We start from the raw sequence: 15,607 nt of genomic DNA, 5'->3' as shown, positions 1-15,607 counted from the left end.
CCCCCCTCTCTTAGTGCTCTTGATCCTAACAATTGGTATCAGAGCGGGGTTAACTCTCAAACGGATTAAAACCCAAGAGAGATGGCATACGCCGGAAACCAAGAGGGCCACTCTATTACACGTCCACCCATGTTCAATGGGATGGACTACACCTATTGGAAGACCCGAATGAGGATCTTTCTTATCTCTATGGATTTTGAACTTTGGAATCTTGTCGAAAATGGATTTTCGAAGTCTTCTCTTCCAATGATCGATTGGAATGAATTGGAGAAGAAGGCTTTCGCTCTGAATGCAAAGGCCATGAATGCCTTATTTTGTGTACTAGATAAAAACGAGTTCAACCGTGTTTCGGTTTGTGAAACCGCATTTGATATTTGGCACACACTCGAAGTGACTCACGAAGGCACAAGTAGAGTGAAAGAGTCAAAAATCAATCTTTTGTTACACTCTTTCGAACTTTTCCAGATGAAACCGAGTGAGACTATTGGCGACATGTTTACCCGTTTCACGGATGTCGTCAACGGTCTAAAAGGACTCGGAAAAAGTTTTTCGGATTTTGAGCTCGTAAATAAGATTCTAAGATCCCTTCCTAAGAGTTGGGATCCTAAAGTCACTGCTATTCAAGAGGTGAAAGATCTAAACAACTTCCCTCTTGAAGAACTAATTAGGTCATTAATGACCTACGAGATGACTTGCAAAGCTCATGAAGAGCAAGAAGACATCATTCCAAAGGACAGGAAGGATATGTCACTTAGAATTTCAGAAGACCACTTGAGAGAAAACTCAAGTGATGAGGACTGTGACGATGACTTGGCACTTCTAACAAGAAAATTTAAAAAATTCATTAAAAGAAACAAGTTTAAGAATGAAACAAAAAATAAATTTGAACCCAAGAAGGACCAAGTTATTTGCTATGAGTGCAAGAAGCCGGGACACTACAAGAGTGATTGTCCCCAAGTCAAGAAGAGAACATCAAAGAAGAAGGCACTCAAAGCAACATGGGATGACTCGAGTGCATCCGAAGAAGAGGAGTCCAACACCAAGCAAGTTGCTCATTACGCCTTAATGGCCATCGGAGAGGAGGTAATGAATTTAATAGATGCAGATTTATCATTTGATGAATTATTAAATGCCTTCCATGACTTATTTGATGAATGCAAGATTATTAGTAGAAAATATAAATTGCTAAAAAAGGAGCATGATAGTCTTACTTGTAATTTTGATAAGTTAAAAACTGAATACCATGATAGTTTAAGTTCATGCATAAAATGTCATGATCTAGAAACTCTCCAAAAGGAAAACTTGCTACTTAAGGACACCTTGAAGAAATTCGAGGTTGGTAGCAAGTCATTGAACATGATCCTTGCAAACAATGGTCACGTTCCCAAAAGAAGTGGAATCAGATTTGTGAGAAGTCCTCACCAAAATCCAACCACCTTCATAAAAGGCCCCATCTTACATGTTCGACACCAAAGCAAATGCAACTTTTGTTGCAAACTTGGATACAAAACGCATTATTGTCCATTAAAGAAAATTAGTCCGAACAAATTAATTTGGGTTCCTAAAGGAACCATGATAAATTCTATGCAACATGATAAACAATGTAAATCTATTTTTGAGACACCCAAAAGCAAATGGGTACCTAAAGATCATCCTTTCTTGTAAAGACATAAAACATCTTAAGGTGGGAGCAAGAAATAATATCCTGCTCTTTGGATTCTCGATATTCATGACACGAGATCCAAAAAGAACTCGCGATGCTCTCTAGCCTAAATAACAAAAGAGGATTAGAAAGTTAAAATTACAAATGTGATATAGATATAATCATATTTGATCTCTCAGAATTGGAAACCCATGATCCTCACTTCACATATCCTGTAGATTTTCAAACTCATTGATTTCATCCGTTTGTTACTTTCAATTCCAACTATATCATGAACCTACTAAGTTTGTCATAAACTTGCAAAGCTTACCAATCTGAACAATCCGTCACAAACATGTATGCACGTCACAAGATCTATCTTGATCATGCAAAATTTCTTATCTTACAATGAAAATTCTTACATAATTACGTAAGTAAAGTTGATTGCTCTGAATGAAAATTCTTCTCAAGTCAAAGACTTTCAAATCAGATCACACTGCGGTCAGAACAAGTGCTCACCGCCTGCAGGCAGTGGCACCGCCCCAGCTGGAGGTAGCACCTCCGGCTGTCACGTGTTGCAAGCGGTTGCACCGCCTCAGCTAGAGGTGCAACCGCCCGCAACTTTGCCCCTTTTTAACCCGAGCTAGGGCCGGCGGTGGAACCGATCCCAACTCACTCCTTTCCCCTCTTTACTCTTCCAAAGCTTCTCCACCTCCATTTCTCCTCTCATAGCATACCAAATACTCCTCATTTCGAAGCAAAAGATCAATAATCTTTCCCCCTCTTGAAGATCTCACTAAGGTATTCTCTAAGAAGCCCTTAAATATTGTTTTTGATTCATTTACTCTTGCTCATTACTATCCTCCTAAACAGCAGTAGTTATGGGGTCTAGAAGATCCTCAAGGGACAAAGGGAAGAGGAGATTAGTGGAAGATTTTGATCTTACCCTTTTCGATTCAAAATATCATGCTGAAAAGTTTTCCTCTTTCGAACTTAGGAGTGTCAATAAGGGAAAACATGTTGATTTAAATGAACTAAGAGACTTAGAGACAATCCAATGGTTTGCAAACTTAGATCTACTCCCTATTTTACAAATTAATGAACCTATCTATCTAAGACTTGTTAGATTGTTTTACAACAACATACAAGTAGATGAAGAAGAAAGAATGTCTACCTATCTCTTAGGACAACACATCTCCATTACGGATAAATTCATTTGCGACATGATAGGCATTCCCATAAAAAGTAGAGGACTTTACTTTAGAGGATCATGGGATGATGAAACTGTTGGGACAACATATGTTGAAGCCTTAGGAACTATTTTCACCAATCTCAACTTAACATTTGTTCCTAAAAGTTGTGAACATCTACTGTTACTAAACACTAAGGTACTTCATCATATCCTAACTAGCATCATTCTCCATAAACAATACCATCATGATGAAGTAAGCCAATTAGAATTAGGAACTATATATTTGATCATGAAAGGACATGACATCTGTCTTGGTTATCTTATCCAGCAAAACATGTTAGAACTATCTAAGAAAGACATGATGCTTCCATATGGTGGTATAATCACTAGAATATTGAAAGCTTACGATATTCTAATACCACCGGAAGAAGAAGTAATAAAAGTAGATAGGTTTAGCATAATAAATAAAAATCTACTTCACCGATTAAGATGTGTTTATAGAAACGGTAACTGGGTTAGAATGCCTAAAAGAACCGATCCCCCTCAACCTGAACTAGAACCGGAAATACCAGTCTTTAGGGGTACTCAATCTCTTCCGATCTGTCCCTTTGAGAAAACACATTCATTTGAGCCAGCTCATACATCATCTGTCGAAGATATTGGGATTCGGATGGACCGATTTGAACAAAGACAAGAATGGCTTGAACATCGACAAGATCAAATCCTATCTGAGCTGAAGCAAATTCATCGACAATTTGACTCTTTATTTAGGCATTTTAATTTTCCATCTCCTGAATGAGCTTGTATGTGTATTGTAAACTCTTTATGTTACTCACTATGATCACAATACCTTGTGCCTTGATCCTTGATCCGGTTACCTGATGTATTTATTTATGAGCAGAGTTACAAACATCACTCATTGTTTAATCTCGTTACTCACTATCGGATTTTACATCGAAACTAAATATTTTTGAAAACCTTGTGTCTTGATTTCCATGATAAATATGATTTGTGAAAATGATATACCAATGCAGTTGATGCGTCATGTTATACTAAACATCAACTAGCTGATATTTTTACAAAACCTCTAAGTGAAGAACAATTTGATTTCATAAGAAGAGAATTAGGAATGTTGATGTGTCCGAATACATAAACTAGTTAAAATTATTTGTTGAACTTAATTGAATGATCAAATCACTTGATTGCCATTACATTCCAAAATAACATGTTGGAAATTATGTGCTGAATACAAAAATTTCCATAACAATAAGCATGTTTTGTCTTCATGATTGTATTTGAAAATCTGTAGCATAGTCTTGTCCGAATGCATGAAAGTGTTCATTTCATGTTTGGATTCGCTTAACAATGGGTATCCTAAAAATCAGATTTTCTCATACACTTATATGAAAAATATTTTTCTGAAATAGATTCGATGAAATGATTCCTACTTATGAATTCCATCTTGAAATATGGATGATAATGTTTTTACTTGCAAAGATTTGCTTCACATACATATCTTGATACCTGAAGCATGATTTAATCTCTCAACAGTTTTAACTTCACTCAAAGTAAACTCACAAATAGCTGGTATCACAAATGGCCTTCCTCCTTCATGCAAAAAAATTATAACAAATAAAAAGGAAGAAGTATTCAAAGTGAACTACATATCATGCTTGTACAATTGATTTCATATCACTTACTATTGGAAAATAACTTGAACCTAGTAAAAGCATGAACGACTATCACACTTATGCTAAAAATTTACTTATATTGTTCTCTTGGTATCACAATTACCATGCTTTTTGTTGATGATAAAGGGGGAGAAATATATGAGTATTAATGCCATGCTTGCATCACCAAGAGATGCTATGATTGCTATAATTTGCATTATGCCTTGTTTGTATCAGGTCAAGATATCAAACAAAAAACTTGCATCGTAATTTTACGTATTGATATCTTACCATGTGATGAAATGCAATAATTGCTAAAACATTTGAAATGTGTGCATCATGTAATGATATCAAAATCTTACTTCGCAGATTTACATGTTGATATCTTACAATATGATAAATTGCTACTATTACCGATCATTCAAACTTGTAATGTAAAATTTGAAAATGAATGTCAAGCCTTGACATCATCTTCAAAGAGCTACATCATGATGGGAATCATGATGAGAGTATTGATAAGTTTAAATGATTTTAACTTATCAATATGTCTCTTGAATTCAAAGATTTTGAATTTAAGAAAGACTTATCTCAAGTATGGCATATAGACAGGGGGAGTTAAGGTTAACTCCATTATCAATTGATTGTCATCATAAAAAAGGGGGAGATTGTTGAATCTCGGATTTTGATGATGAAGTCAATTGTCATTTGTTATCTAATCTATATGTTGAGATAAGTATGCAGGATTAACTACGATGAAAGTAAGACATGCAGCAGGAGTTGCACCGGAGTCAAGACAATGATCACGTTGGGAGTTCGAGAGTTCGATAGAAGTTCGGACAGTCGTCGGAGGTTCTGCGGGAACAAATCCGAGAAGTCCATGAGCTTGCTAAAGAAGCTCGTCGGAACTCGCCAAGTGGATCGTCGCAAGTCCAGGAGTTTGCCGGAAGTCCGTAGGAGCATCACCGAGGGTTCATCGGATGATCGACGGAAGTTCGCCGGAAGCTCGCCGGAAGAAGCGATTGACGCACCGGAGCAAGTTGCAGTAAATGTCTTAGGGAATATCGTAGTTAGCATAATGATTAAGTTAGAAATGGGAGGTGATCCCATTAACTTAATCTTGGGGCAATTGGGCCCCTGAAAAACCCAAATTGGGCCGAATGGATCAACCCATTCGAACCTTGATTTCTGCCAGGCGGTTGAACCGCCAAAGGCAGGAGGTTGCACCGCTTGGGCTCAGTCTCCGAGCGAGACTAGGAGGTGCAACCGCTCTAGCTAGGCAGTGGCACCGCCTGGGCTTAGTCTCCGAGTGAGACTGGGCGGTGCAACCTCCCTTGATAGGAGGTGGCACCGCCTGGGCTCGGTCTCCGAGCACTGGTTGAGCGGTGCAACCGCCTCAGTCAGGGGGTTGCACTGCCTGAGCTCGGTCTTCGAGCTCTGGCAAGAGGTGCAACCGCCCCTGACAGGAGGTGGCACCGCCCAGAGGCTAAGTCTTCGAGCTCTGCCAGGCGGTGTAACCGCTCCAGTCAGGAGGTGCAACCGCCTGATCCCGAAATTTCGGGAATTGACAGTTTTGAGCTCCAAATTTGAACTAGGTTGGGGCCTATAAATACCCCACTCATTCAGCACTGAAAGGGCAATCAACTAACACTGAAATCCTGATCTTGTTCTGTGATTTTTAGAGCTCAAAATTGTTGTAAAGGCCAAAAGTTCTTCTCCATCTTTTCTTCCAAGTTCTGAGCTGTAAAGAGAGGAGAGAAAATTCTGTAAGGGTTGTCTCATAAGCCCGTCAAAAGGAGTGAAACTGTAAAAGGGTGGTTGGCCTTCGCCTATTGAAGGAAGGCCTCTAGTTGACGTCGGTGACCTCGTCGGTGGAGGAAGCCAAAAGTGGAGTAGGTCAAGATTGATCGAACCACTCTAAATCTCAGTTTGCATTTACTTTGAGCATATTATCTTTACTGCAAACCTCCTCTAAAGCTTACTGCTTTCCGCGTATATACAATCGGGTTTCAAGCTTTGCACTTTCCGAATCAGCGTTTAGACGTAAATCTATTTTTTCGTACGATCATCATATTTTAGTTTGCATTTACGTTTTGATTTCTATCATAACTGCAAGCTGCCTTTATATCCTTGCTTAAACTGCATCTCGCCTAATCAAGTGATTTACGAATCAGCATTTAGACGTAAATCAGTTTCTTCGTGCGAATATCATATTTCAATTTGCGCCTACTATCGGATTTGAATCATAACTGCAAACTGCATTTATATCTTTGCTGCATCTCGCTTAAACAAAAGTTAAAGTGATTTACGAATCGGCTTTCTTACCGAAATCACTTTTAACGAACGAACGCAGTTTTTATCGTAGAAGGTTTTCCGCTGCACTAATTCACCCCCCCCCCCCCCTCTTAGTGCTCTTGATCCTAACAATATAGAGGACATTAATGATCCGAGTTGAGGAGTTCAGCCTCCTCCTCAAAGTAATTTTTGGTTCTACAGTGAGTTAGTGTCTCTTCCCAATTTTATAGTTGGGGACTTATTGTCCTCGTAGTGAATTGCTAGATGAATTCTTCGGTTCTTTGACGAGATATGATAACGTAGTTAGGTCGATTGCTAGTGGTGCCAACTTGGAGTTTCTTGCCATACTTGGGATCCAATTAGGTTGGGGTAATTAATGTGTGATTCTGAGCAAATGCAAGTTCAAAGTTGTGCCAATTGTGGAAGGAATGGAATGATTGACTGCATTATTCTCATATAAAAATCTAGACTGAAAACATGTACATACCGTCAAGTGAGGTGAGTTCTCAACTCATATCGAAAAGCCTAGATCATCGAAAAGACATTGATATCCAAGCACAAGACAAAAGACAACGAACACAATAGTTGTTCGTCAGCCCTGCGTAAGTCCAAGGAATCTAATGCAAGACCTAAAACTCTACATTGGCATATTTCCCCACCAAAAAGCTAAAAGAAATATGCTTATCGACGAATGGTGCGAAGGCTTTATATGATATGTACGACCTGACAACAAATTCTCTCCATTTGCATTCATGAAGATCTAACCATAGAAAGCTTTGCACTGTTTCCCGTGATGCAATATGTCTCGCAGCTGTAAAGTTCGGAATGCCAATATACTTCCATTTGCCTCCTCTACTATAAAGTTATGAACAGTACTTTCTTCTTCTTCTTCTTCTTCCTTTTTCTCTGGATTGATTCCTTTATGATGGCAATCAGGAAAGACCTGTGAATCCAGAAAAAAGAAGTCAAAAAGAGTGTTTGCCACCCACTGATGATGATAGGAGATGGGAGTGTGAATGAGTTATTTATCGTACATATTCTGATCCATTTCAATCCATAAAATACCAAGCTCGATTGATGTCACAGGAAATTGGCTATGAAGAGAAACAAGTCTATGAAATCTAATCGATGTGCTCATTGGAAGATCTGATTTCCCCTCTGATCTGCAGATATCTCTTTTATTCTTTGATGAGCAAAGTCTGAGGTGTTACTTACAATTAAAGTAACATAATCTTTCTTTTTATGGAAAAGGAGAAAAAGGAAAAATATTCCTTTCACTATCTATCTATCTGTCACGTACTCTTCGAATAGTTCAATCAATCTAAATTGTTACATTAGATTTTGATGAAATATATCCTATTTTTATTTATTTTATTTTATGTGAGTAGCAGTGAAATATTAATAAGATAATATATTTATATGTATATTTAGTGGAGTCCAATGAGATTTTGCTTTGCTATCTTTCAACTTAATTTTTTTCACTAATGCCATTCCATATGAGACACAATCTAATTTATATATATTTGATGATAACATAAATATTTTTGAACTGATTAGAGATGTTAGTCATTATTATTCTGACAAGTAATCTCCATTCATATGAAGCGCAATTCTTCTTCAGGCCTAAATTTCACGTCTCTAGCAGTACACATAAACTCTATTCTTATTGGTGCTGAGAAGAAACCTCTGTGAACAACTCTTCTGATCACCTTCTTTCTTTCTTTTCTCTTTGTGCTGTGTCATTAGAAGATGGAGAGAGGCTGCCTCGAGGAGGAACTCTCGGTGAGTGTGGCAATCACCAAGAACTAGTCAAAGCTGTTGACCCTTCTCTTCTTGCTCCTCCTCCTCCTCCTCATCATCATCATCTTGTTCTTGATCATCTTCGTCTTCGTCGGGATGGAGCAGTTGCAGTTTTAGCCGCCCATCTTCGCGTGAAGCATGCAAAAAGTCCTGCGTGGGGATTCTGACCTCTCTCAGAACAAACCTTCCGTTCTGCCTGAAAGATCTGAAGTAGCTCCATGACTTGCCGCTCCGACCTATCGAGGATATCGACGGTGGAAACCCACCGGGCTCCGTTCTCGCACCAGAGCAGTTCCTCGGGTGGCCACCGTCACTGTTAACCCTTTCGGCGTCGACCTTCTCCTTCCGGTGACCGCCACTCCACTCGTCGCCGCCGTCCTTCATCAAGTCATCGACTCCATCGGAGCTCTCTGACCCCAGGCGTTCGGTGCACAGCTGCAGCTTGTCCGACTTCTTCGGAGGGAAGCCGCGGTTGCTGCTGCTGCTGCTGCTCGAGTCACATGCGTCCTGCTTCTTGTCCAGGCCGAGAAGAGAGTCCAGGGACGATTTGTCGCCATGGCCGCGCGTGCAGTTCTGGTCGAGGTCGGACAAGTCGAACGACGGGGCGCGGTCGGCCGCGGTGGCAGGCGGCGGCGCGGGCGTCTCTTGGAAGTGGATCTCGCCGAAGATCTCGGTGAAGCAGGAGTTGTCGACTGGTTCGTTGGGCATGATTTGATTCCGGGAAGAGAGGGAATCGATCAGCGTGGGGTTTTCCGGCATCGGCTTCTCGAACAGTGAGCTCAAGCTGCCACAGGCGGCCATGATCGTGTTGGTGACGTGAGAAGCACGAGGGTTTGGTCTGAAACGATCGGCTGTGAAGAGCGAAGGGTGAGGGAGGAGAAGGAAAGGCGGAGATACGAATGGCTTACAACTCTAGAAGGGATATGGCATTCAGGGAATAAGAATGGGTGGTGGTGGCGATGGAGGATTCTTCTACATGTGTCATGATAACCACATACTTCTTCTGCATGGCTTTGGCTCTCTCTCTCTCTCTCTCTCTCTCTCTCTCTCTACAACAAAAAAACGAAATATATTCCATTTACAATGAAACAAACTCTTGCCGTTTATGCTTATATAAATGTAAATTCTTCTACAGGAAGATGTATTTATATATGTGTTTTATAATTATATATATATATATATATATGTGGTTCATAATCACAAAAAAATTATATATCTACAATTAATAACCATATTAATAGGTATCAATCATCGGAACAATATATAATTACATAGTTTTTATTAGGATCAAGAGCACTAAGGAGGGGTGAATTAGTGTAGCGAAAAACTTTCGACGATTTAAAATAATGTTCGTACGATTTTGATAAGAAAGTCGATTCGGAAATCACTTTAACTTGTGATCAAGTGAGATGCAAGTAAAGATATAGAGATATTTTACAGTTAAGATAGAGAACAAAATGTATTTAATAACCATATTAAAAGGTATCAATCATCGAAACAATATATAATTACACAGTTTTATATGAATCATCAAAGTAATAATATATGAATTTTTCATGCTGAGAATAACTGTGGTAATGCTGTGATAGAGCATTTCAACTTGTGAACCATAACATTAGTAATAGATCATTTCAACCCATATTTGAGCTTACAGAAGCAATCATAGTAACTGAGTATATTACACTGCAAAACTCAAAAGCAAACATAGTAAAGATTATTTTAGGTTCCAAAAGATACTTAATAGTAATAGATATTTTCATGTGCAAAATACTTAATAGTAAAGTTTTTATTTCTTTTCTAACTTTGCACCTCCTTTTTTTTTTTCAATTTATTCCCACATCGAACCCCTAATTTTCAAACTGATAAAAAGTAATTTTCAATCCTTTTTTTAATCTTTTCTCCTCTAATTCATAACATTGAATCAGACTATTCAATTGAATCATTTGAACCAACCCTAAACCTACTTAGATCGATCCAAAATAAATAATATCAAATAATTTATTATTATTATTACTAATTTATATCAATAAAAAATAATATATAAAAATATTTAAAATAAATAAATTAAAAAAAAATAATATTGTTAAATATAAATAAAGAATAGTATAATACTAATAATAATAATAATAATATATTTTGAAAATAAAAAATTTTGTGTTCAAGAAATCTTCAAAATAAATTTAAAAGGCTTAGATGACCATTATTTTTTTAATTTTAAGCCTTTAAAATATTTTTACTAATTTTGATTCTTAGAAAATTAAATTTATATAATTTAATGATTCAAATAAATAAAAAAGTATATCTTAAATACTTAAAAATTAAATAATCGTTTAAGAGTTTTCAAGTCATTTCAAATATTTTATTAAAAAGATTATTTTTTTAAAAAATTAAGAGGTCAGGGATACTTTTTTTAAATATAACCCAAAAATGGTGTAATTGGGTCTAAAACTTATTAAAATAAATCTAAACTTGCTAGACAACTTTGAAATGGCCCAAGATAGATAAAATCAAAAGATTTTCTATTTTTGTGGTATATTCAGCATGCAAATTTTATAAAATTTGATTAATCCATGAACCAATGTGCAAATGTAACAAAAGGGTTCATGGAAGCACCCAAATTTATGTTATTTAGGTGAAATTAATTTTTTTTTCAATATATTCAAAAGCTGGATTAATAAGAATATGATCATTTAAATTTTTAAAAATATAAAAATGCTATAATGTTGTCCATCTTAGATCATTTCAAAGGTTTCCATGAAGTTTGAGGTTGTTTTTTTACTAGGTTTAGACACAGTTACATTAGTTTTGAATATGGTCCAAAAAAATAGTGTAACAAGGTCTAAATCTTAGTATTTATGGATAATTTTAAAATAGCTTTCAATTCAATTATAAAGTGTAAATGTTATAAAAGAGTTCATGGATTCATCAAAATATATCAAAATTAGGTGAAATAAAAAAGTTTCAACATATTTCAAGCTGAATTAATCACAAAATTATCATTTAAATAAAAAAAATATTGTACTTTTGTCCATCTGGTTTTCAACAAGTTTGATCTTGTTTTGATAGGGTTTAGACCTAGTTAGACTATCTTTGAATAGGGCTAAAAATAATATAATCGGGTATAAATCTTAGTCTTTTTTAACCAAAATTTCAAAATAACTTTCAAACCAACTATCAAGTGTAAATGTTACAAAAGAGTTTATTTATTCATCATAAGTTATGAAATTTAGGTGAATTTAAAAAGTTCAACTTGTTCACAAGTTGAATTAATAAAAACAATTATCATTTAAAATCTTAAAAATGGAAAATATTGTCATTTTGTCTATCTGGAACCATTTCAAAAATTTTCATAAAGTTTGACCTTGTTTTAAATAAGTTTAGACATGGTTACTATATTTAGTAAAAACCGGAAACTTGTTGTTGTGTAGATAACGATTGCAGAAAAGTAAGTACTCACACATTCAATGAACACGTCAATTTAAAGTGGTTTGGTCAAATAACCTACATCCACTTGCGAAGCCTTCTTCAATGAGGCTCCCAACTTCCACTAGCAAATCTCTTTGAAGGGGAAGGACAAATACCCCTCTTACAACCTTTTACAAGTGGTTCACACTCTTACAATTTTTTGAAGAGGAAGACGGAGGTGAACACTTAAGCAATTTAAGACAAAACTCGCTAAAGACTTTTCTAAGACCTTTATCTCAATTTATTGCTTTTACAAAAGTTGTAATCTCAGTTGAGAATTGAGGGGTATTTATAGACCCTAAGAGAATTCAAATTTGGGCTCCAAATTTTAAATTCTCTTGGGTTTCCGAGGATGGCGGTGCCACCGCCTATCAGTGTCTGACATTGACAATGTACCGGCGGTGCCACCGCCGGACATCTCGGGTGCTGGGCGGTGCCACCGCTCAGTTCTCGGGTTCTGGGCGGTGCCACCGCTCAGTTCTCAGGTTCTGGGCGGTGCCACCGCCTACACTATTTCAGCTCACTGGTTGGGCTCCAAACTTGGCCCAAACAAGTCCGAACTTAGGCCCAATTTGCCCCTACTTGGGTTATAGGATTAACACCTAATCCTAACCTTAATTAACATGCTAACTATGAATTTAAAGATATTTCCTAAGCTATTACAAAGTCCACAAGTCAAGACTTCTTCCGGCGAGCTTCCGGCGAACTTTCGACGGTCTTCCGATAAACTCTCGGAAACCATTCTACGGACTCCCGGCAAGCTCCTAGACTTCACGATTTGATCTTGGCAAGTTCCGACGAGCTTCTTCAGCAAGCTACGATCTTTCTCGGTGAGCTCCGCGAACTTCCGACGTACCTTCCGGCGAGCTTTCGAAAACCCTTCGGCAAGCTCCCTACTCATTCTCGGCTAGTTCCGGCAACATTCCCGACGAACCTTTGGACTTCCGTTGAACTCTCGAACTTGCAACAAATCCTTCGCGCTTGACTCTAGCACTTTGTTTCGCTTTATGTCTTCGTCGTTATCGTAGTTAATCCTGTACACACAAGCCAAAACTCTACTCTGATCTAGACAATTATTACAATGCGAATTGACATTTTGTTGCCCGACACGTCATTGGTTGGCGCTTCGTCCGATTCTTCAGCGCATCGTCCTCTCTTGCGGCTTGTTGCCCAATCGGTAGTTGACCTCCGCAACCCTGATATCCTTGGCGCAATTCCGCTCTCCTTGGCCCGATGCTCGACGTCCGAAGCCTTCTGCCGTCCAATATCTTGATGTGATTTCCTCCGGCGCAACGTCAATTCCTCCTGTGTCAACTGTCTAATCCTGATTGAGTAGACTTACATTACTTAATATGTAGTTAAACATCTAAACATAATCAATTAGTTTCATATGAGATTCAACAACTTTGAATGGCTTTTAAACTACAGTTATCAAGTATAAATGATACAAAAAATAAAAAGTTCATGGATTCATCCAGATTTGTCAAAGTTAGGTGAAATGGAAAATTTTCAATCTATACAAACTGAATTAATCATAAAATGATCATTTAAACTCCTATAAATAAAATTGATGAATAACTTAATGAGAATCTATACGTTTAGCTTAATAATTTGAATTATTTTTTATCAAATAACTTTCTTAAAAAATAAATATATGAATAATAGCGATAAATCCTCTAAGAATGAGTATTATCATCCATGTATCATGACGTATTTAGTTTCTTTATCTTAATGTGGTAATATTACTTAATAAATAAACCTTATGTTTATTCTTGGTCCAGTACCAATATATTTTCTCAAATTAATGTACCAATATCATAATATATATAAGAGTTTCAATATTATTATAAAGTGGAACTAAGTCTCATTTTCTCTACATGATCCTTGAATTTAAGAGGTGGTATGCCTTTAGTTAAAGGATCAGTAATCATCAATTCAGTGTCAATATGCTCAATGACCACTTTCTTTTCTTTTACACGTTCTCTTATGGCTATATACTTAATATCGATGTGTTTACTTTGACATCCACTTTTATTGTTTTTAGCCATAAAAATAACAACTGAGTTATCGCAGAAAATTTTTAATGACTTATAAATAGAATTCATGATTCTAAGCCCAGAAATAAAACTCTTAAGTCATACATCATGTGAAGTAGCCTCAAAACAAGAGACAAATTCAACTTCCGTGGTAGAAATAGTAGTCAATGTCTGCTTTATGCTTCTCCAAAAAATAGCTCAACTAGCCATCATAAAAATATATCCTGATGTTGATTTACAAGAATCAACACAATCGGCGAAGTCTGAATTTGAGTAACAAATCACATCTAGATTCTCTGTATGTCTATATAAAAGCATGTAATATTTAGTTCCTTGTAGATACCTCATCGTTTTCTTTGTAGCTCTCCAATGGTCCATACTTGGATTATTCTAATATCGACCTAGCATCTCCACAACAAATGCAATATCAGGTCTAGTACATACCTAAGCATACATAAGGCTTTTTACGATAGAAGTATAAGAGATAATTTTTTTATTGATTCTCTCTCAAGGTTGTTCTTTGGGCATTGGTTCAAATTGAACATATCACCTTTCATAATTGGACCAACACTTGATGAATAAACCTTCATCTAAAATCTTTTCAAATGTTTATTGATATAGGTTTCTTATGATAGACCTAAAATGCCTCGAGGTCTATCTCTATGGATCTTAATACCAATGACATAAGATGCTTCACCCATATTCTTCATGTCAAAATTTTTAGAAAGAAATTATTTCACCTCATGCAGCAAACCCTTATCGTTGGTTGCAAGCAAAATATCATCTACGAATAAAATAAGAAAACATATTTTACTTCCACTGACCTTCCAGCATATACATTGATCTATGAGATTTTTAACAAATCCGAACGAAGAAATCACTTTATAGAATTTAAAATACCATTGGTGAGAGGTTTGTTTTAAACCGTACATAGACTTCTTAAGCTTACAAACCAAGTGTTCACCAACACTATAAGAGAAACCTTCATGTTGTTTTATATAAACCTCTTTCTCTATATCTCCATTAAGAAATACTGTTTTCACATTCATTTATTGTAACTCAAGGTTAAAATGAGTAACCAATGCCAAAATGATATGAAGAGAATCTTTCTTAGATATTAGAGAAAACATCTTCGTATAATCGATTCCCTTTTTTTGAATAAATCCCTTTGTAACAAGTCTTGTCTTGTATCTCTCAATGTTGTCTAATGAATCTTTCTTAGTTTTAAAACCTATTTGCAGCCAATAGCTTTTGTTTCATTATGCAACTCTATAAAATCCCAAACTCCGTTACTCTTTATGGAATTCATCTATACTTTCATGGCATCGTGCCATAAATTTGATTCTTTACAACTCATGGCTTGTAAAAAGGTTTCAGGATCATTTTTGGCTCTAATATTATAGTCAGATTCTTGTAGATATATAATATAATTACTAAGAATTACTGATCTTTTATTTCTAGTAGATCTTCTTAATGTTATACTAATGTTTCCTTGAGGAACTTGTGGTTC

General features: G+C 36.5%; 1 protein-coding gene across 1 annotated transcript; it reads right to left on the bottom strand.

The window, feature by feature from the left end:
• Nucleotides 1-8,293: 8,293 nt before the first annotated feature.
• LOC135643990 (protein FAF-like, chloroplastic) lies at nucleotides 8,294-9,518 on the bottom strand. The gene has a single exon (XM_065161324.1). It carries the CDS (start codon nucleotides 9,395-9,397, stop codon nucleotides 8,606-8,608), a length of 792 nt encoding a protein of 263 aa, XP_065017396.1. The 5' UTR covers nucleotides 9,398-9,518; the 3' UTR covers nucleotides 8,294-8,605.
• Nucleotides 9,519-15,607: the final 6,089 nt, after the last annotated feature.

Source organism: Musa acuminata, chromosome BXJ3-8 (assembly GCF_036884655.1).
Source record: "Musa acuminata AAA Group cultivar baxijiao chromosome BXJ3-8, Cavendish_Baxijiao_AAA, whole genome shotgun sequence".
In the NCBI taxonomy this organism is placed as follows: domain Eukaryota; kingdom Viridiplantae; phylum Streptophyta; class Magnoliopsida; order Zingiberales; family Musaceae; genus Musa; species Musa acuminata.
Note: the sequence above shows the minus strand (reverse complement) of the source record. Positions and strands in the feature narration are given on the sequence as shown.